Genomic DNA, 21,616 nt, shown 5'->3' with positions numbered 1-21,616 from the left:
TAAGTAAGTTCATTTGTATCATCTTTTTAGATTCCACATATGAGCAATATCATATGATGTTTGTCTTTCTCTGTCTAACTTACTTCACTTTGTATGATAATCTCTAGGTCCATCCATGTTGCTGCAAATGGCATTATTTCATTCTTTTTTTATGGCTGAGTAATACCACTCCTGGGCATATATCTGGAGAAAACTATAATTTGAAAAGATACATGCACCCCAGTGTTCACTGCAGCACTATTTACAATAGCCAAGACATGGAAGCAACCTAAGTGTCCACTGGCAGATGAATGGATAAAGATGTGGTATATATACGAGTTGTATTTTTAGGCTTACAAAACTCTGTGTGTGTGTGTGTGTGTGTATGTGTGTGTGTGTGTGTGTATGTATGTGTGTGTGTGTGTAGGAATGCTTACTCTGATTATTGGATTATTATGTAAATCCACGTTTAGGGTTAAAGCAGACACTGCTGGTGCCCCACCCATGACCCTCGCCCTTACCCTTTCAGTTCCCACTGGCCTGACTTCCCCCTGCCAGAACCTGCGTTTCTCTGTCTGAGGGCCCTCCTTGGCCAGGGAATCAACACTCCAGGTGCAGCCCTGAAGCAATGACTGGTGGGAGTAGGTGGGTAAATACCCCAACTCCCTCTCCCCTTGGATGAGACAGGAGAGAGGCATGTTCTCCAGGGTCCCCCAGAGCGCCCCACCAAGATCGTGCCCCAGTCTCCTGCTGCCGTGACTTGCTTATTACCTTCTTTTCATTACCTGCCTCACTTCCCCCAACAGCGTTTCCTAGAATCACCTCCCAAATAAACTGTATGCACTCAAATCCTTGCCTCAGGCTCTGCTTCTGGGTAAATCCAAGCTAGCACGTCCACTCACATGAAATTACCCTAAATGCCCTACTTTTATTCAGCAAACTTGTACCTAGTGCTGGTCCCTAGGGTTGGCACAGCAATACCTGGCAGTGAGTGCAGACCCCACACCTGGTCCTAGGTGACTAGGCAAAGGGCTCCAGGAGCACAGCCGGTGCAGTCCTCCCCTAAGATGGAACCGACCCACGTTAATTCTGATGTGTGCGAGAACAGTCCGAGCTACCAAGTTTTGAAGGCCTAGCAGGCAACACTTACATCCAATGTGAAAACTCCTGCACCTAATGTTTTGAATGATTGAGAAGGCACTTTTGCATCCCAGGCACTTCAGGTCATTAGAGCATCTGTGGTTATTGTTCAGCTTGATCAATGAAGAGCATTCGGGAGACTACTATATGCCTGCACGGTCCTGATGTGGCCTTGTTTTTATTTAAATGTATCTCCAGTAGCAGCTTGTTTACTTGTCATTTGTATTCTTTAAGTAAAACTAGAGCTCAGAATAGGTTTTCTTAGAAAAAATAAAATTTAAAATATGAATTCATTTTCTGTTCCTGTTTGCAAAGATTAATAAGAGGACATTCACTGTATTTTGCAAAAGCTTATTATTGTCTTTTTACACAACCTATTTTTTTAAATTTTATTTTATATTTTTTTATACAGCAGTTTCTTATTAGTTATCAGTTTTATACATATTAGTGTATATATGTCAATCCCAATTATCACGACCTATTACTGTTCATTCTCAGCAGTAAATTTCCAGAAAGCAGGAGCCATTTGTATTTCGGTGACTTTTCCCAGGATCGAAGTGTTTTGAAAGTGTACTTGAATAAGGAACAGACGGTGGCGCCAAGACCTCTCCCTCACCTGCTCTGACCCCTAGCACCACTGGTCACCCTCATACCATGTGGGGGACACCCCAGAGCCCCCATCCCTGTTCCACATCGCATGGCTGTCTTTCCTGAGATAAGAATTGGCTGTAGGAACTGTGTCAGCTCAAAAGCTTGGAACAAAACTCATGTTATGATTTTCAAATCCCTTTTCCATGAAATTTGTGTGAAATAACATTTCTCTGAAATGATAGCAGTTTTATGTTTTATGTCATGTAACTATTATGGTGTTCTGACTGCTTCAATGGCTTTTAAAAAAGGCAAAGTGCTCACAAGTTGAGGGTATTTGTTCCTTTTAAAATGTGTCCACAATGTCAAATTCCATTCTTCATCAAGGAAAATCATAAATATTAAATCATATTATATATGCTATCTATCCATATGTATGTGTGTATATTACCATATATATCAATAGCTGTATATAGATTTGCAATACAAATCCATATACAGAAAATATATAGTTTTATCATGAATAATTAATTTTAACCTCCTGGAAGGCGTCAGAATTCCAGATTATCACTCAACATTTGAATAAAGGAGAAGGTATTTTCCTCTGTTTTGGAAGTGTGGATTGTTGGGTTTTTTTTTCTTTTTGCCTCATGCCACTCTGAAGCTAAATGAAATTATAAGAAGGAAACTGAAGCTGCATATTCAATAGAAAAAGAGTGAAATGCACTCCAGAAATAGAAAAGAAATATCAAGATGAAATTCCAGCTGGGAGGGATTCCTAGAGCTATAGGGGAAAACAGAGCCTCTGGCTTTAATTTATGGAGGAGTCTGCCGGCGGATGGCCTCTTATAATCTGTGCCATCTGTATTATTGATTAATGAGGTCAAGGGCAGCATTACTCACCGTTGGTTCTCTCCCAGGACCACTGTTCACTTTGCAAAGTGCTCAGGAAGCACTGTCTTCTCATCACCATCTCCCCGGCTCTGGGTTGGGTGACGCCTGCCAACAGATGCCAAAGAGCCTCCCTCCCATGTTGATGCAGGGGTGCTGACAGATCCCTCCCTGCCAACGAGTGAGTCAGATGGCTGCTGGCCTCTTGCTCGAGATAAAAGCCCCTTCACCAAGAAGCAAAGAGAGTGGCTTAGACCCAAGCATCAGTGTATCCACATCTGTGGAAAAGTAAAATATTCCATCAGCAAACAATGAACTGTATTGGTGGTTTTTTTAAAAAAAAAAAAAAGACTAGCTAAATGGAGTAGTTTCCCAGTTTTCTAACTGACTCTCTTCCTCCTGGAATATGTCCATACCCAATCTGTATCCCTGTCTATAGTCACTGTGGTCACTCCTTCTGCCTTGATTACTTGCCCTGAGTCTCTTTAGAGCAGTATATTTTTATATTGAGCTGTGGTCGCTGCTTTTTGGTCTCTCACCTCCAACTCTTCCCTCCTTTGGCTGCCATCTTTAACGCACCTGCCTAATGGCTTAATGTCATGGAGAAAAAACTATCTGCATGGGAGGTGTCACAAATGGGTATCTGCTTTTACCCCGCCTCTGTTTACGCACTGTAGCATAGAGTGTCGGGTCAGGGCCGTGAGACCCAGGCTTCTGGGTTCAGATCCAAGCCCCCACCCCACTGGTAGTTGTACGACCACGGTCAAGGCTTCACCTTGGTCAGGTCCAGATTGCTGGCCAATGAGGGTGACACTGCCCACCTTTTTGGGTTGCTGCAGGATTGAATGAAATAACCCTTCCAGTCCTCTTGTTTGCAGGAAGTGTCAGGTAAATCTTCACTACTGTGGTGAGTAGTGGTCACAGAAAAGGAAGGTAGAGGTGGACATGAGGTCATGGTCACAGCTTTCACTATAGATACTGCAGAATCAACGATGCTTTAATTCCTTCTAGAGTGTGGAGAAAAATTATTCCCTAATTTGCCTCCTTATTTGTCCTCCACTTCATTGCTTCTGTAGAAAAAATTGGTTTTGCATAAATAGACTCACAGACATAGAAAACAAACTTATGGTTACCAAAGGGGAAAGTGAGGGGAGGGATGAGTTAGGAATTTGGGATTAACAGATACACACTACTATATATAAAATAAACAACAAGGACCTGCTTATAACACAGGGAACTATATTCAATCCCTTGCAATAACCTGTAATGAAAAAGAATCTGAAAAAGAATATATATGTGTGTGTGTGTGTGTGTGTGTGTGTGTATATATTTATATATATATGTATGTGTGTGTGTGTGTGTATATATATATATATATATATATATAAAACTGAATCACTTTGCTGTACACCTGAAACACTGTAAAGCAACTATACTTCAATTTAAAATTTTTTTAATAAATAAATAAATTTTTAAAAAATTGCTTTTGGTAAATGTAGGCTCTGAATCTGGAGCTGAAATTTGGAGATAGTCTATACATTGAAAACTATTCTATTTATAAAGAGATAAAATAGATCACTATCCATGCAGATCTGACATCTAGGCTCAGCGTGAGGTGCATTTCTTGCAGGAGTAAATCTAAGTGGATAACTTGTATTATACTTTCTTATTTTAGTTTTTATTTTCATTAAAGTTATACGCACAGAGCTTAAAGAGGCAACCACTTCCAGAAGGCTTATTATGAAAGACAGCCACCTTCCCGTCCCACCCTTCAGAAGCAGCTACTTTCCACTAGTTTGGTTGTTCCTGACACTTGCTCAGTGTCTCCAAATAACGTGCTTCTATGGCAGTTACTTGACTTTTCAGTTTCCAGAATGCTCCATGGCTTCACAGTAGTGTGGAAGAGGAAGGTTAAGGTCTCTTTCAGCCCTGCCCACCCCGACTGCCCAGCCCTCTGTCCTCCCCAAACAATTACACCATAAATTTGCTTAGACAGTAGTTTATGCTGTGCTTATTATGACTATGTGACCACTGTTTATAGCTGAGCCAGTAATGGGTAATGATTCATCTTCCTTTCCTGCACAACTCTGTGTTTTCCCCATGGTTTAGAACTGTCTTTGTTGTTGTTCGTTTGCTGAGGCATCTATGCTCTGTTCCCAGAGATCTCCAGTCTCCTTTCCGTGGGTTCAAAATCATAAGATTTTCCATCAGTTTTGTCCTTCTGGCATCATTTCGTCTCAGTCTTCTGACCTGCTGCAAAAGTTTCATCTTGGAATCTCCTTTTACCATCATTTTGGAATCTTCCTTCACCACCATTCTGGAAATCTTCTTCACTTATTACGATAGATTTTTATTGTTTGGTTGAATGGTTTATTGTAACATAATTCTCTGTAACAATTGTTTTACTCCCTGATTTTAGTGAAGCACATCCTCCAGTAGCTTTCTGGGAAAAGATACGTAGGAATTACATTTTTTCCGAGATAATTAAACTTTTATTTTTAGTCTTCTCTCACTCTTAATGAACAATTTGGTTGAGTGTAGAATTCCAGGTTGAAATCATTTTCCTTTCTAATCTTGAAGGCGTTCCTCCATTGTCTTCTTCTAGCTTCCAGTGCTTTGGTTGAGAAATAAAATGTCATTCTAGTTTTGATCCTTTGTATATATTCCTGTTTTTCTCTCTTTGGTAGTTTCTAGGACCATTTTTTGGTCCTGGTATTTTGAAAATTCACAGTGACGTGCATTGGTGTGCGTCGTTTTGTCCTTTGTGCTGGAAAATGTACATCCTTAACTTCTGGGAATTTTTAATTATTTATTTGATTATTTCCTCTCCTCCTTTTTCTGGAACTTCTCTTCTTTAAATGCCAGGTCTCCTGTTTCTGATAAGGTGAGGGCTGTGCAGTCACTGGTCTGCTTGAAGAGAGGGAGGAGGTTTGGGATTGAATTCTTAAACAGTCTCACGGTCATCCCGTTTTCAGGCCACCTTTACCGTCACTTCTAGAGCTTGGCCCACTGCCAGCTGAATGACCAATTGTTCTTCTGCTTTCAGCCTCCAACATTTCGTGGCTCTGATCAGCTCTTCTAGTCTCCTTTCCTCCCAGGTTTATGTCTTGTTAAAAAAAAAAACAGTCCTTTTGCTGTTACCCTGTTATAGTGCAACAAGAAGGAGCAAAGGTACTGTGGTATGTGTTCAATCTGCCATCTTTAATTAAAAGCCCAAGTGATTTTTTAAGAAAATTCAGAATTGATATTTGCCACATGTTTTAAGTCCATTAGCCTAACTCTAATAAATTTTAAAATATTCGCCACGTTTTATGACCTGATGGAAAATGAACAGTCTAGTCCAATTCGTTCTGTTCCGTAGACAGTCAGCGATGGTCACAGGTTCTAAGAGTATACGGTCCAAGGAGAGATGATAAAAGGGTAAAGTTTGTTCTAAAGTGATTCTCGTGGCACAAGTTCTTTTCTTGACAACCCTGTCATCTGTAACTTAGATCTGCAAATACCCATCCAAATAAGGCAAAATTAGCAACAGAAAATACCTCAGTGTCCCTACAGCAGTGGAAGAATGCGTTAATGAAAAGAAGCTGGCCTCATTATTCATTTATGGTTCTATTTAAGTCATATCTTTCATGTTATTTGAATCCAGAAAGGCGTCTCTGGTTTGACTTTGCCTGATCTTTTCTTCATAGCCCCACACAGCAGTAGGGGAGGGAAGAGGCGCCAAAGGCGGCCTTGTCCCTGGAATCCCTTTTCCTGTTGTCTTTGGTGCACTGTGTGCCTGTCATCGTCCCAGCTGAGAGGTGGCATTTGCTGTGTCCTTTTCTGCTTATGAGGCCAAGGGCAAAGGCAGCTAGAAGTGTCCTGTGGTCCTGGAGTGGCTGACACTTTTCTAGGGAGGTGGGAGGGCCTGTGAGTGACAGCCCAGGAAGCAACTCCGACAGGGCACTGGGACTCTCCCAGGCTCCTTTGGGAGAGTCTGCAAAAATGGACCTACTCTGCAGAGCAGAGGAAAAATACCAGCTTTCGCTCCAAAAGAGACTTTGAAGGACTTGCAGAGGAGAAATGACTCTTCCTCCAGAGCAGGGATCTTAACCTGGGCCCCTCCCCCTCTCTCCTCCCCCCACCCCTCCCCGCAGCCCCTCCTCCCACAATGCCCAGCGGGACCCCACCCCTCCTTCTGCACCAGGGGCCTCCTTCTCCTGCAGGAAGTCTGCACACAGGAGGCCAAGCCTGCTTATCCTCCAGCGAGGTGTCCACTGGTCCCAGCAGAGTCACCGCATCTTTAAAGGGACAGCTCCCCACTGCTAAGATAATGTTTTCTCAATCTTTTAAAAATTCTGATTAAGCCAGGGGTCCAGTGCCCACAAGGCCAGGCATGTAATAGAGATGAGAGAAGAGGGCGCGGGGAGTGGGGGGGGAGACTGCAAATCAGCTGTCCGCGCCTCTTCTGAAAGGTGGCAGCTGCCCAGCCCTGGGTAGAGTGTTGACAAGGACACAGGGTCAGGTAGCTCCTCCGGTCCACGTGGCGTTAGGGATGCTGAGACTGGCGGGCTCCTGGGAAACATGGGACTTTGGCTCGGCTGTGCAGAACCTTCCTCAGATGGTCCGTCTACCCAGCTTTCCCTCTCCTCTGGGGGTCAGACCCCAGTCATGGCTGGGCGGCCCTCCCAGTTCCCCGGCCTACTCCTGGTCTTCTCTCCTGGGCGTCTCCCCCTAATGAAGTCCTTGCAGGTTCAACCCCATCTTGGCATCCGATTTTCAGGAGACCCAGACTATTATGCCTAAAGACTTCAGTAAATTCCTGTCAACTGGCAGACGGCCTGGGTCTCCAGGACAGAGACAGAAATGCTAGGTTGTGTGTCTGGGTCATCACTGGCCACAGCGCCGGGAGCCAGGCTGTCTCCCTCGCACAGCCGACGTCCTGTTGCTCACCTCCTTTCCCCTTTTCCTCCAGGTTGTGGCTCTGTCCTCCTGGTGCCTGCTGAGGGACTCCATTTACTACACGCTGTCCGTGGTCGCGCTCATCGTGGTAAGTGTGTGATGGGCACCTCGCCTGGATTCCTGGCCTCTTATCTCCCAATCCTCCTTCTCAGCTCGGGGTGACGCGTGGCTCCTCCAAGTGGAGCAGGTGCGTGGAGGCAGCTCCTTTGATCACTCAGAACCCCAGCCTGATGGTCCGGTGCTCAGAACGGGAGCTGGCCCTGGTCCCCCAGCTCCATGAGAATCCCCTGCTGTTTTCCTACGATTCCCCCGACGCTTTGCACTCACTTTCCTCATGGGCTCCTGTGTAACTCCCTTCAGCATCCCTGGGTGTGGACCTTCCTTCTCCCCCTTACTCTGTGCACTCTCCCAGGACACGCCCTGCCCGTCCCACAGTACCCGTTGCCATTACCGCCTTCATGCGGACACGCCCACACTGTGTCCCTAGCAGTGGGTAGGCAACTCTCTACTAGACACCTTCATGCCCCAGACCCAACGTGTCTCTACACTTAGGATGCTTTCCCCAAGACTGGACCCTCCTCCTTTATTTCAGCCCCCGTTCCTACCCTAGCTACCCAGCCTGGGAATGATATTAAACTGACCTTCCCGCCAACATTGTCCTGTGGATTTTCACTTTGTAAAAGTCTCCCCAGTGTGTCCCCCGTAGCCCGTTTTCCTTGAGGCTTTTTGCATCTCTGGCCTGAACTGATGAAGCTCATTGCAGATTAATGTAACGAGTAGCATCACAGCTGCCCACCCCCTCCCCCTCTACTCCCCCCTCCCTGCTCAGTCCTCAGAGCTGTGCAAACGGTGTCTCGACCAAGAACACCTGCAAATGCCAGTCCTGTGTTTATATGATCAGTGGCTCCATGTCCTGTGGGGACAAACCCAAATCCCTTAGCTTGGCAAGCCGAGCCGTCCAGGAGAAGGGCAGCAAATCAGAACAACACATGGGAATCGGGAGACCTGGCTCCTAATTCGGGTCCCCTTCTCACTAGCTCTAATGACCTTGGAGAAATCGGTGTCTCCAGGTCTTAGTTTTCTTAAGCACAGAACGGAAATAGATCCTCTGAAGGATTTACTTACCTGTTTACAAAGCACTTACCTGTATATTATTTAATTATAAATAATTAATTTAATTATAAATTAGATTTAAGGGCTTCCCTGGTGGCGCAGTGGTTAAGAATCCGCCTGCCAATGCAGGGGACACGGGTTCGTGCCCCGGTCCGGGAAGATCCCACATACCACGGAGCAGCTGGGCCCGTGAGCCACAACTACTGAGCCTGCGCGTCTGGAGCCTGTGCTCCGCAATGGGAGAGGCCGCGACAGTGAGAGGCCCGCGCACCGCGATGAAGAGTGGCCCCCGCTCGCCACAACTGGAGAAAGCCCTCGCACAGAAACGAAGACCCAACACAGTCAAAAGTAAATAAATAAATAAATAAATAAATAAATAAATTAGATTTAATTATAAAGCTCTATACAAATAAGTCAAAAGTGATGTTTAATACAAGACTTTCCCCAAGGAATCAGGTGGGTTAGTTAAGTCAACAGCAGCTCCAAGTGAAGAGCTTGGGTTTACAACCACAGTGCCCTCATTCAGGGGCGACTGACGATCAGGAGGGTTGAGACCAGCCCCAAGGGGCAGAAGTGCTCTGACGCCCACGTTGGACTGAAAACACAGTGTGTCTGTTGAATTCCTGGTCAGCAGACTTAAGGACACCCATGAGCTCTGTGTTCTTGTACCTGTGGAAGAGGTACGATCACCCCCAGATCTAGAAGCCTCTGTTCACCCAGCCCAGGCTGCTCAGACACGCTCTGCAGGATCTTTGTCCTGTGACGCCCGATCCCATACAGCTCACATGCACTCGGCTCTTCTGCTGTCAGGGTATTTTAGGATGGTTTCTGAAAATTACATTTTTCAAGAGACGTGTTAGTGGATGGTGTCAATGAACGCAGTTCTCTATTTTACTGAATTCCAGAAGGAGATGTCCGCCCTCCTAGAGACAAGGCGATGAGCCAGAACAGCACAGTCCAAGACCCCCTGGGAGGGACTTCCCTGGTGGCGCAGTGGTTAAGAATCCGCCTGCCAGTGCAGGGGACACGGGTTTGAGCCCTGGTCCAGGAAGATCCCACATGCCGTGGAGCAACTGAGCCCAAGAGCCACAACTACTGAAGTCCATGCACCTAGAGCCTGTGCTCTGCAACAAGAGAAACCACTGCAATGAGAAGCCCACACACCGCAACTAGAGAGAAAGCCCGCACGCAGCAACGAAGACCTGACACAGGCAAAAATAAATAAATAAATAAATAAATAAATAAATTTATACCAAAGGAAAAAAAAAACAAGACCCCCTGGGAGCGCAGACTCAGCAACGTCCACGCCTATTGGCAGATTTGCCGGCATTGGCTTCACTCTGTTCTCACATAGACACCTCCTGGACCGTGTGTGAAATAACCTGTCTTCTGTCACATGTATCTGGACGTGTTCAAGATAGAACAAATGTAATTGTCGCTAATGACGTGAGAAGAAACAAAATGGTTTTGCATCCTCAGGCTGTGGGCGACACTCACCCGAGCGGGGTCTTTGGGCAAAGCAATCACCTGCTGAGGATGAATCAGAGCTGACTCAGCTGCTCACAGGATGCCAGCAGCTCTGTGTTCCCTCCGATGGCAACAGAGTCAAAAGCAAGTGATTCTTTGCTGTGACCTAGAGATTGGACTGTGTATTTACCGACCTGACGTCAAGGCTAGATTTTTATGATCTTGAGAAAAATTACCTTTCTCCACTGTTAGGAAGTAATGGAAAAGAGAACGTCTGGGTCCTCAGGGTTTGGTCTTGGTCCTTTTTACTTTAAGTGGTGTTCCTCCAAATTCAGCAGCGCAGGAAACGCTCCGCATGCCTCCTGGAAACATGCAAACCAGAGGTTTTAATTCGGTAGGTCCTGGGGTTGGACCCAGGAAGCTTCACTTCAACCAGGATCTTCCCCCATGATTCTGATGCCAGTGGCACCCACTGCGCTTGGAGAAACTCAACCTCAAATACGGCTGGACACCATTTCCTCAGATGTTCATCTGCTGCAGGCAAGGATCGTCTCGAAAGGGGAAGCACCGTGGCAGCTTGGTTGTCTGGATTTCTGAGGGCCGTTCGTTCTTGGGGCCATTTTCACATGAGACTTAAAACCAGCCTGAGGAGCAAAACAGCCTAATACCCGAAGAGCAGAACTTAGCAAAGGAGGTTCCTCCGTGTCCACAGATCTCTTCCGTGCGCCAGCCCCAGGCTGCTGCTTCACACGCCATATCTTTTTGTCAAGGTTTCCCAGTCTCCTCTTTCTGTGTTTTCCCTAATGTCATGGTAACAGCATCACTTTTCTTTGGGTTTTCCTTGTATAACACAAAGCTTCTCCATCGGACTCTGCAATGGGCACTGAAAAGTCCTGTATTTAGAACCCTCCTCCTACCCACAAATAATTACCAATAATTATCTGAATAATTTATTTTAACTATTAGGGTTTTTTTTAACCCTCTCCCCCTTTTTATGGCTGTGAAATGTTCAGAAGGCAGTCCCCTGAGGTGCCACAATGAAGAGCTCATTCACCTGGAAGGCAAGTCCCGACTAAATGGGACCAGAGGCCACTTCTAAATATATCTGCCCACAGGGAGGAGCCCCAAGGACAGTTCCTCAGGGCTGGGGATCCAAAGAGCGGGAAAGACCACGTCTCCAGGGAGGCTTAGGGCCGCTGGTCCAGGGAGTGCTGATGGGGTCGTTACTACCTGGATTCTGAAACAGCTGACATGGAAGCTGATGCAGAGGGCCAGGCCAAAAAGCAGAAACACAGCACAGGTGTTCTGAAACCAACAGAGCTTCAAACGGTTAACTTAGAGACGAGGGACTCAGTTCACGTTGATATCTGGGATTTACCTGACCTTTGCTCTCTGCTATTTTCTAGTTTGTTTGTTGTTGCTGTTTTTTAAAGAGAGAGCGAAAAAGTAAATAGATAAATAAAGAGAGCGCGGAAAAAATTAAGAACATGCTCTCGTCTAAAGCAGTTCTAATTGCAAAAGCGTACAGCGCCTGTCTCTCAGCGCCCTTCCCCCGCCCCGTCAGGCATCCCCCTTTAGCCCAGGTGACATTCTCTACAGTGAAGCATCAGGCCCTGGAGAAGCTTGACATGGCCCAGGAAGCTCGCCCCATGACTTGGGTCTCTCTCTGCAAGAGAAGTGTCGCTGTTCAGGTTCTGAGAGCATCCTGGGTCCTTCGGAGCATGTCCTGCGTGCATCTACACGATCGATGGTCTGCAGACCCTCATGGACGTCTTGCTGCTCTCTCTCTCACACCAAGGACCCACCCCCATCTGACTATGGCAGCTCCGGCCTCCCCATCTTCTTTCTCCAAATTCCAGCAGACCCGACAGACAGTCTCTTTTATTGAAATGTTACTGTAATTTACATAATCATGTAATTTACATAAATGCAAATGATTCATTACATCGTCAATCTAACAGCTGCCCTAAAAGGAATACTTTATTTTTACCCTTCATCTCTGCTTCAGGATGGGGGCTTATGAGCACCAAGAGAAGGGAAACTTCCAGGGGGTGTGGAGAGGCCTCTGAGACAGGTTGCAGATAACAGGCTCACAAATGCAGCTTGGGGGAGGAGGCGCTGCCCACCTGGAGAAGGGCCAGGTGGGCCATTGGCAGTTGGGGGGCCCCTCGGGGCAACCTGAGCACCGGCACAGCAGCAAGGCTCATCCGAGGTGACACTGCCCTCTCACTCAGTGCGGCCCCCCGACTCTGATAAAGAGAGACAACTCAGCTGACCCATCTGCCAGAGATAACCTAGGCAGCACTGTCCAATATGATAGCCACCAAGCACATGAGCCTTTGAGCTCTTTGTTTTTAATTTTTATTTTATATTGGAGTAGAGTTGATTTACGATGTTGTGTTAGTTTCAGGTGTACGGCAAAATGATTGAGTTATACATATACATGTATCTATTCTTTGTCAAATTCTTTTCCCATTTAGCCATTGTACTCTTGAAATGCAACCATTGCAACCAAGGAACGGAACTGAACCTTATTTCATTAATTTCAATGTATGAGGCCACATGTGGCTAGTGCCTATCATCTTGGATAGCACGGTTGTAGAGAGCAAATCCTTCCATAGAAGGTATACCTACGTTCTCACGGGCACTTTTAACAGGCATAGACTCCATACTTCCTACAGGACTGAGTACAGTGTTGGGTCTGTCGATGGAGACTTCCTAGTTCAGTACTCACCACTGTGCAAGCAGCTGTGACAGGAGTCCCATTTTACAGATGGCAACACCAAGGCTCCAGAAATCCAGGGATTTGCTCAAGGTGAGTGAGCTGCAACCCCTCAGGCCAACCAGAGCAGGAGGATAAGATGTACAGCTGCATCAGCCCAGCAAAGAATTAGGTTTTCCCTCCAACAAAACCTGCCTCGTACAGTCTGGCTTTACCCCATCTACCAAGAAGTCCACCTTCACAGGGGCGCCCGAAGGAAGTGCTTACTTTACATTTGGAGACTGAACGTCTGCCTCCCTCTCCTGGAAGTCTTTCATTAAGACTCATCTTAAATCTCCTTATCTCACCCTTTCTGTAAGAGGAAAGTGCCTGACATGTACACTGCTGACTGTCCTCTGCTGCCCGCTGGCCTCCACGACCCGTCCCCCTCGGGCCCTTCCTCCCTCTCCAGTTTGGAGACCCTGAGGCCCTTCTGCTCACGATTACATCTCAGGGCCCCAGCAAAGCGGGAATGACTCTGGCAGCCAGAAGATTCTCACAGAGAAGGATGTGAGAGAACATTCAAGTTCCTCAAACAAACCAGGGGGTCCCCTGTTCCCTAATCCCTGCCACAGTGAGGAGGCAGGGCTGCTGTAAGTGGTGCTGGGGTCAGGGAGGGAGCCGGGTCACCCGAGCATTTGCTCCTGGAGCCGGGAATTGGGTTGGCTGGACGGGATTCCAGGAGACTTGCTCTTTCCCTAGGACAACAATTTGGACGTTTTAGTTCCTCGCCTGTGTTTTTGCGCTGCTGAGCGAACGTAGCCTTTTGCTTTAACAACCATCATCTCCTGTATCCTAAATTGGTCCTCTCATCGCTGTTTCTTCTGCTGTGGCCTGCCCTGCAGGTTGATATGGGATGTCCGGCTCTGCTCAAGCCCTGCCTTTAGTTCCTACCCTCCTGCATCCCCAGCACCATCAGGTCGGCCAGCTGGATATGCTCACGTCAGAATTACTATTTACCCTTCCATTGGAAACCATATCTGTGCCTCACAGCTGTTTTCCAATGTATTCCATCTGATTCCTCTCCTCAGAGGGAATCGCCATGGGCTCGGCTAAGCCACCCGCACCCCTGTCCCTGAAGCCGGAGGAAGGCAGGACTCCGAGTAGGCACATCTCCTGAGGGCATCTACGCCGTGGGGGGGGAGCAGTTTCCCTCCCCAGCAACGCGGGGAAGATGTTCAAGGTTTCAGTCTCTTGAAAGAGAATGATGGTGTTGATTTTCTCCTTTTACCTTCACTGCTTAAAATTCTGATGGTGCCAGAGATTACTGTACAAGCTACGAGATCTCAGCTCCAGCACAGCAGCCGGCCAGCGCCATGGTTACCGCTTACAACCAGCCAGCCCAGGGCCACTGTGCGCTGCGGGGCCAGCCGGGCCTCTCCTCTCCTGCCCACTCGCCTGCGACTACCGGCTTGTCTGTTCCTTGCTGTTCCGCCTTGAGTTCCCTGGGTTGCTCGGTCATCCAGGGATTCACCTGCCTGACGGAAGCCTGTCTCTCTCGGAAGAATTCTAGAGCAGACACCAGCACTGAAAAGCTGGTTTCCATGGTACCCAAACGTTTCTCGGAGGCTGGAGGAAAAGAGGGTTTTTTCAGATTCACTCCTGTGAGTTCCCATTTAGCTCGTCTGCGGAACACGTGGAAAACTTAGCGTGAAGCCGGGGGTTGCTCTGGATGAACCAGATATGGGTCAGAGAGCAGGTCCCTGACCAGCCATGCAGCAAATCTGGGGCCCAGAGATCAGCTCACCCACGCGGGCCCTGGTGGGGGGGGGGGGCAATAGCGGCCTCGCCCCAAACACAACCAGCAGAGCACGGAGAGCTGCTTTCCCAAGGCTCCTCTGCAAAATCCTACCTGGGAAAAGGGTGGGGCAGCTCCGACCGCTGCGCTCAGGTCTGGGGACTGCGTGTGGGTGTAAATGAGGGACCCACCCGGCCCCATCTCAGAGCACCGGGCAGGAGCTGCCTCCAGAACGTCACCCCACCCCCTGATGGTAGTGGGCTGGCCGCAGGCCGCTGCGGGAGTCTGTCTGTCCAGGGGCCCTTGCCCACCTCCCAGGAGATTTCATGGAGCCGCCGAGGGGACTTGGTCCAACTTGATCTCAACATCTCTGCCGGGGCCGGGCCGCTGGGATGCGGGGGGCCGGGACGTGAGCGCCACCTAGTGGGGACCGGCTGGAACTGGGGGCGCAGTTTCTTGTTTCAGGTGGGGCAAGGCGTGTGATTTCAGGTTCTCTTCTACCCTAGTCACCCCGCCAGGAGGTGTGGGGAAGTTGTTTTGTCTTCTTTTACTCACCGAGTGAGCATGAAAATACAGAGGGATGTGCAACACTTGTCTTAGGAGAATTCAATGAAATAAAATCTGTAAGGAATAAGAAATCTGCTCTAACCATCAGCAACACCAAGCGAGAGTCACCATTTCTGTCGTCTTACGTTCTCAGACAGGCCGGTTCCATGCTCTGTCGGCGTGGTCCAGAGACGTGCTCTCCCAGGGGAACAGTCTGTGAACAGTGCGGATTTCCTTCTGGGTGGGTGACAGTCAGCCGGCAGGCCCCCTCCAGGCACCACCAGACTCTGCAGGCAGGTCTCTTTCCTCACCACACACAAGCCTCTTTCCATTCAGGTTTTCTCAAAGGCCTGATTTATAGTCCCTTTTATCAATGTTACTGTTCTTTTTTGGAGGCTCTCGTGTTTCCATCCAATCCTCTTGAAGCAGCGGGGTCAAACTCAGACCGTGTTCACTCGTGGGCCACAGGGTAGCTGAGGCCTCAGGGCTCCAGGTGGTCAGAGACCAGCATCGCTGCCTCTGTCGTTTGGAAGTTTCTGGTTCCCTCCCCCCACCACGTTTGCATCCAGGCGTGCCTCACTATTTCTCTGATATTGTGTTCCCTGTAAATTCTGCTCTCACTTTGTACAATTAAGGCCATTCTGATTTTTTTTCACCTGTCAGTTAGGTGGCACAAAATACGGCTTCCTTAGAGCTGCTTTCATAGTACGGAGTGTTGGCTGCCCTCCCCAGAGAGGAACATTAAATTGGTGATCTAATCAACTCTTTACTAGTATCTTGTGCTCTCTTAAGTGGCTCTGAATTGATTGTTCCAGCCTGCTGCCCAAGACTGATATTGAATTAACTTCAATTAATAGAAAACATTTTCCAACTTAAATCACTGCTTCTGTTCCATGATTTCTTGGATTTTTTGAAAGCTAGCAATTATATAACAGCGGCTCTGAATGCCTTCCTGGGAATGAATTCCATACCATCCAGCCTGGATCGTGGGGTGGTTTCCTTTACTTCTTTATTTCTCTTCCCATTCTGGTTTGACATTTTCATCCAAATGCCAACCTGTTGGATCCGATAATGACAGATGACAAAACGGCAAAAACTGATGAAGCCAATATCTTTTTCAGTGTCTTGTTGGGAAGAGTGAGTTACAAAGAAAAGGGTGGCCCCTTTCTCCTCATCCTTCTCTATGCTCCTTTGGGGTGATTGGAGAGAGGTCCTCTTGTGTGCCTTTTGAGTTGCACCTGCTGGTCTTTGAGGTTTTCTCTGTGTCTCTCACAACTGGTGGTAGTTGTCATCGCCGGGGACTGAAGCGATGTCCCGTTGTTAGCCGAGTTTACCACCTGGGTGCAGTAATCACCCTCTACACCCAGATGCTTCTGCCTGAGAGTCTCCAAAGGGCCCCTGAACGAAAGTTGCTCAGAGATGATCGCGCTCAAATCAGTCATGTCCTGTGAGTGTGGGAAGAAACAGCTTCCTACTTGAATGAAATAGAATGGCATTCATTTGGTTTCAACACCATACCATCTGGGCAAATAAGGGTGTCATGGAAAGAACATGAAGTTAAGAGCCAGGGCTGGGTTCTAGGACCAACTCTGCAGCTAATTGGGCAACCTCAGGGAAATTACTCATGTTCTCTGCAGCTCCATTTCCCGTATAAATCAAAGGGCCAGGATTATACCACTTTTTCCCCCAAAATGAGAAGTGATCTTAGATGCTATGTGGAATAGGACTTAAATAAACTCAGTCCTGTCGTGTGTTTTCTTCGGCTCCTAACTGATCAGGGAAGGTCTCTGTTTGGCCCTTTGCACTGCTTCTGACCCTCGCTAATCTCCCTTCACACAAGTGCAGGCCTGTGGCCCAGGACATGGGCAACCGACAGTGTCCAGCCAGGATTTTCACTGTTGTCACTGCGTTTATTTTTCCTCTCTCTACACATGGTGCCCAAGTGGTGCCGATTCTCCACTTCCGGTTGTGATGCAGAATTTTCTTTGAAAATAAATTCTTTTAAGGAAACGAAAGAATAGGTTGACTGAAAGAAAAATAATCGAGTCCATAGAAGCTCATGTGCTTTCATAAAAGCTCGAAGGTGCTGTACGATGCGCAGAGGCGTACAGATAGCTTCCAGGGGACCCGTAAGTGACTAATGTTTGCAAGTACCCACCAAGCTCCGCATCCCCTTCCAGATCTGAAATTCTACAAATAACAAGGTTGGGCATGCTTCCCTCTCACTCCATCCTCTGACAGAACTTGCAGGAAGGCTGGGATGGCCTGATGCCCACCCCAGTCTGCCAACAAGACCTCCTTCCACTAACACTGACCAGAGACTAAACCAGCACAGAGGGGAGTTTGCCACAGACGCTTCACACCCCAAACCGGCCCCAGCCGCTATTCCCACCAGCCAGCCACAAGGGTGGATAACGTGCATTTATAAAGCATGTGTGTGCGTGTGTATGTGTGTGTGTGTCTGTCTAATCTTCTCTCCTTTTTATTTTTTTTCACAGTTCATTTATGATGAACAAGTTTCGTGGTAAGTACCTCTTTTCCCCTTCCAATTTCTCCTTGCTATGTGGCAGAGACAGTATAGTAAAGACCAAAGTCAGGGTCTAGGAAAGAAAGGGAAATGTCGGGGCAGCTTGGAACAACTGGCGTTTCTCAGGAACCCTCTGTCCATCTCAACAAAGAAATTAAATCAGCTCTCATGGAGCAGAGACCATTTCCCTTGGGCTGGCCTGGTGGGCTTCCTTTGGGGACCCTGTTGTCTTGCTATCTTTATCATCCAGATTAGACAGTGTAAGGCAACTGTGCCTTTCCGCAGTCAGTCATGGGCAAGGCCATGGTTAAGATTTGATGAACCTTTTCCAGTTGTCCAGACCGCGTCGGCATATTCCGAATGCCATGTATTCAATATATCCAGAGGTGAAGGAACCAGAGGTGAAGGAATGTCAGTGACCTTTAACCCATTAAAGTTCTGCCTAACATTCAAGAAGATCTTAGAGCTCTGAAAAATCAGTGATTTTTTTTGATAGATTAAAAAAATTGCCCAAATTAAGTATACGGGAACATTTGCATTTGGGTCAATGTCCAAATCGCCTTTTTTGAGATGGGTTCTGAGCATGTCAGCTGTGTTCGAAATGGAAATAGAAATTGGGTGTGTCATGCATTCTTGTTACATTTTTCAAATATTTGATCTGCGGAAGTAGAGTGATGTGAAAATACACCTACTTCTTCTGAAAGAACATCTCAGAAACAGGTAGTTGTGATGCTGTGGGTAGACGACTTTTGTGGTATTATTTAGAGCTAAGAATGAGCTAGAAAAAGAAGCACAAACAACAAGGTCCTACTGTAGAGCACAGGGAACTATATTCGATATCCTTTAGTAAACCATAATGGAAAAGAATGTGAAAATAATAATAATAATAAATTATACCTTTAATTTAAAAAAGAATTACAGAGCCCAGCAGCCTTCGTTTTCAGCAGAATGAGTGCTAGCCCTTTGCTGGAGCGACATTTCTGTGTCCTAGGATATCTCTGTGATGTTCAGAATTTGGGGTGGTGGGGAGCATATCACATGGACCATAAACGTTACACACTATCCAGGGTATTAAGATACTTTTGTCAGCTCTCTCTCCTCTATCCAAGAGGGCAAGGGGGAGACAGCTGGGAGAACTTGCTCTAAGACGCATAGTCCCTATGCTGACCCAGAAAAATAAGAAGGAAGTCTTCTTTGAATAACAGTGATCAACAGGCTGAAAGGGATCAAGATGTCTGGGAGCACCGCAGGTCAGAGGTCAGAGGCCAGAGTTCAGGAAGAACCTCCTCGTGGGATCCACCTGGACCTGGTCGCCACGTGGAGTGGTGACATTTTCCCCTCATGTCCTTGGGGATTAAGGGCAGCACAAAAAAACTTGCAGAAGCGTTCCCATTCAAACTCATGGCATGGTTAGCACAACCAGCGCTCTGCCTCAGCAAACAGTGGGTGCCTAAATGTTGCTCAGTGTTGCTGCTCTTTGCTAACAATGCTGCCATAAGGAAAAGCAAGTTATGATCACAGTTGATCTCAGAAATTTTTCTGCTGCTTTTGTGCAGAAAACCTGAAAAGAGGAGACCCGCGGGTGGTTTACCATCTGTCAGTCTTAGAAGGAGCCCTCTCTCCACATCTCCTTGGCTTTGCTCGTGAAAACCACGGCAGGAGGAAATGAAAGCAGGTTCATGACAAGCCTGTGTCAGTCCTTACCCTCAAGGTGTCCTTTAGGATATTTCAGATGGGAAGGAGCAAGAACACGAGAGTCTGTTTCCTCTCCTTTCCAAAGGCTGACCTTCCTACGATGTCAGAGGAGAGAACCTGGGTTCCTAGGCTACTCCCCGAGCCTGTGCTGAAGGCCGGATTCTGAGGTCATCAGCCCCTCAGCCTGGGCACCCAGGCTCCCACAGGAGGGAGGAGGTGGGAGGGCCACGGATACACGAATCGCATATTCCCAAGCGGGTTTTGGTCCAGCCTAGGGTGGGTTGGAATCATAACTCATGCACAGGCGAAACTGCAGGAAGAACTAGGGGAAGCTTTCACGGCACCGAATATCATTCTCAGACGGCCGACCTGTTATGTAATCATGGTTATTACGTGGATGGGGTGACGGAGACCGTTTTTCACGAGTGAGGCTGAGAAATTAGTCTGCACCACTGACCCATCACTGCTTTGGGATTTCCAGGGATTTTAGCTCCTCATTTGCCTGCAAAATATACTGAACTTTAAGATATCTTTTACTCTCCACATCTCTTACTCTCTTACCCAGCCACCCATGAGTATTTATTTTGCTGAAAGAATGAGTCTAGGAGCTGATTCCTCTGATTTCTGTCCTAAGAGACAGACTCTTCAATCTGTGCAATTAAAGCACAGTAGTATTTCAATAATTCCTTAAACAGTGAATTCCTTTCCTTGTTGTAGGACATTCCAGCATGTTCTAGCAATGTCAAGGCAGGTAACCAATTCACCCCAAATCCTTGAAAGGAAACTAATGTCAGTTGTGCTTATTTTGAAACTAAAGTACTCTTTAGGAGGAAGGGAGCCTTGTCAAATACAGGTACACAAGGGGAAGGTATACCCACCATGCATGGTTTAGATTCCTTTACCGTTCCTCAAACAGCATTCCACAGGAAGTCACATTCAGCCAAGAAGTGGCCATCAGAAGGCTTTTAGTAGCAGGTAGTAGAAAAACCAGCCACAGTGGATTACAGAAATAGTGGTTTATTTTTCTTACATATCAAGTACCCCAGATATAGGTAGTACAATGGCTCTGCATTTCTCTTGACCTTTCCCTAATGACCCCAAGATGGCTGCTGTGGTTCCAGCCATCCAGTTTGGATTGAAGGCAAGAAGGAAGAAGAAGGGGCTATGTCGTTTCATTGAACACCTTTCCACCTTATATCTCTTTGGTCACAACTGGGTCTGCTTTGACCAATAAGTGTCCAGGGGGGAATAGAATTACAGCTTTAGACCAATCATTTATCCCACCCTCCTGATATCAAGGGTCCCCATTTACTACTTCAACATAGTGGGGTTCCATTAGCAGGAAGAGGCAGGGGAATATCCGTCGGGTGCTTTTCCATCAGATACCTGCCCCAAAAGACATCTGACATAGATAGCATCAGAGATCCACCTAGTAGGGTATGTGTTCACCCTGCCCAGCAAGACCCACACTGTTGCCAGAAGGAATTCCGAATGTGTCTTCAGTGAGTCTGAAGGCCTGACAAGAAAACAAAAGGATGCAGGGTGCTGTTTTTGTTTCTTCTTTGAGCGAGTTGTGACTCTGGGGGAGAAAGGAGAGCCTGGGACGCGACCTGGACAGTGTCCATCTGCATGGTGTTGGAGACCGGCTTTCGTGGTTCTGGACCCTGGTTAGGAAGTGGAGATGTGCCCTCTGGGCAAGGGGTTGCGGGGGCCGGGGGGTGGGGGGTGACAGGGCGTAGCCCTCCAACACGGAAAAGAACAATCTCTGGCAGGAGAATCCAGGGCCAGTTGTAGGTGGTTCAGAGTGGAAGTTTGTGGGAAGGGGAGAGCACACCCAGATCACACCAGCCCAGGTCCTTGGCGGACAGCGGCGGGCTGTGGCCGGGAGGGGCAGATGGGAAGAGCGTGTGACATCAGGGTCTGCAGTTGGAGTCACTTCAAGTCCCAAACTGTTCATTCCTGAGCACCTCCTGGCTGCCAGCCTCCGTTCCAGAACTGGACACAGAATGCAAAACCCAGTTCGGCCGTGGCCTTGGGGATGTCTGAGACTAGGGGGGAGCAGACACGTCATCACGGTGTCATTTGGAGATACTCACGGCCCCGGGGGCAGGAGGTTGAGGGGCAACACCAAAGACCAGGAAGCCAAGACTTGATGCTCAAACACGGAATCAGGCCAAAAAGCAGAGGGGCCTCAGAGAGCCTCACTTGATAAGGAGGAGGCGCTGGGTGG

General features: G+C 47.6%; 1 protein-coding gene across 3 annotated transcripts in view; it reads left to right on the top strand.

The window, feature by feature from the left end:
• Positions 1 to 21,616, top strand: part of SLC24A3 (solute carrier family 24 member 3) — a 470,509-nt gene that overhangs the window by 402,619 nt on the left and 46,274 nt on the right. For all 3 annotated transcript variants that reach the window (XM_059896029.1, XM_059896030.1, XM_059896031.1), the window contains exons 7-8: positions 7,553 to 7,627; positions 17,663 to 17,688. In XM_059896029.1, the coding sequence (XP_059752012.1) occupies positions 7,553 to 7,627; positions 17,663 to 17,688 (101 nt within the window). The remainder of the gene's footprint in view (positions 1 to 7,552; positions 7,628 to 17,662; positions 17,689 to 21,616) is intronic.

This window comes from Balaenoptera ricei, chromosome 15 (assembly GCF_028023285.1).
Source record: "Balaenoptera ricei isolate mBalRic1 chromosome 15, mBalRic1.hap2, whole genome shotgun sequence".
NCBI classification, from domain to species: Eukaryota; Metazoa; Chordata; class Mammalia; order Artiodactyla; family Balaenopteridae; genus Balaenoptera; species Balaenoptera ricei.
Note: the sequence above shows the minus strand (reverse complement) of the source record. Positions and strands in the feature narration are given on the sequence as shown.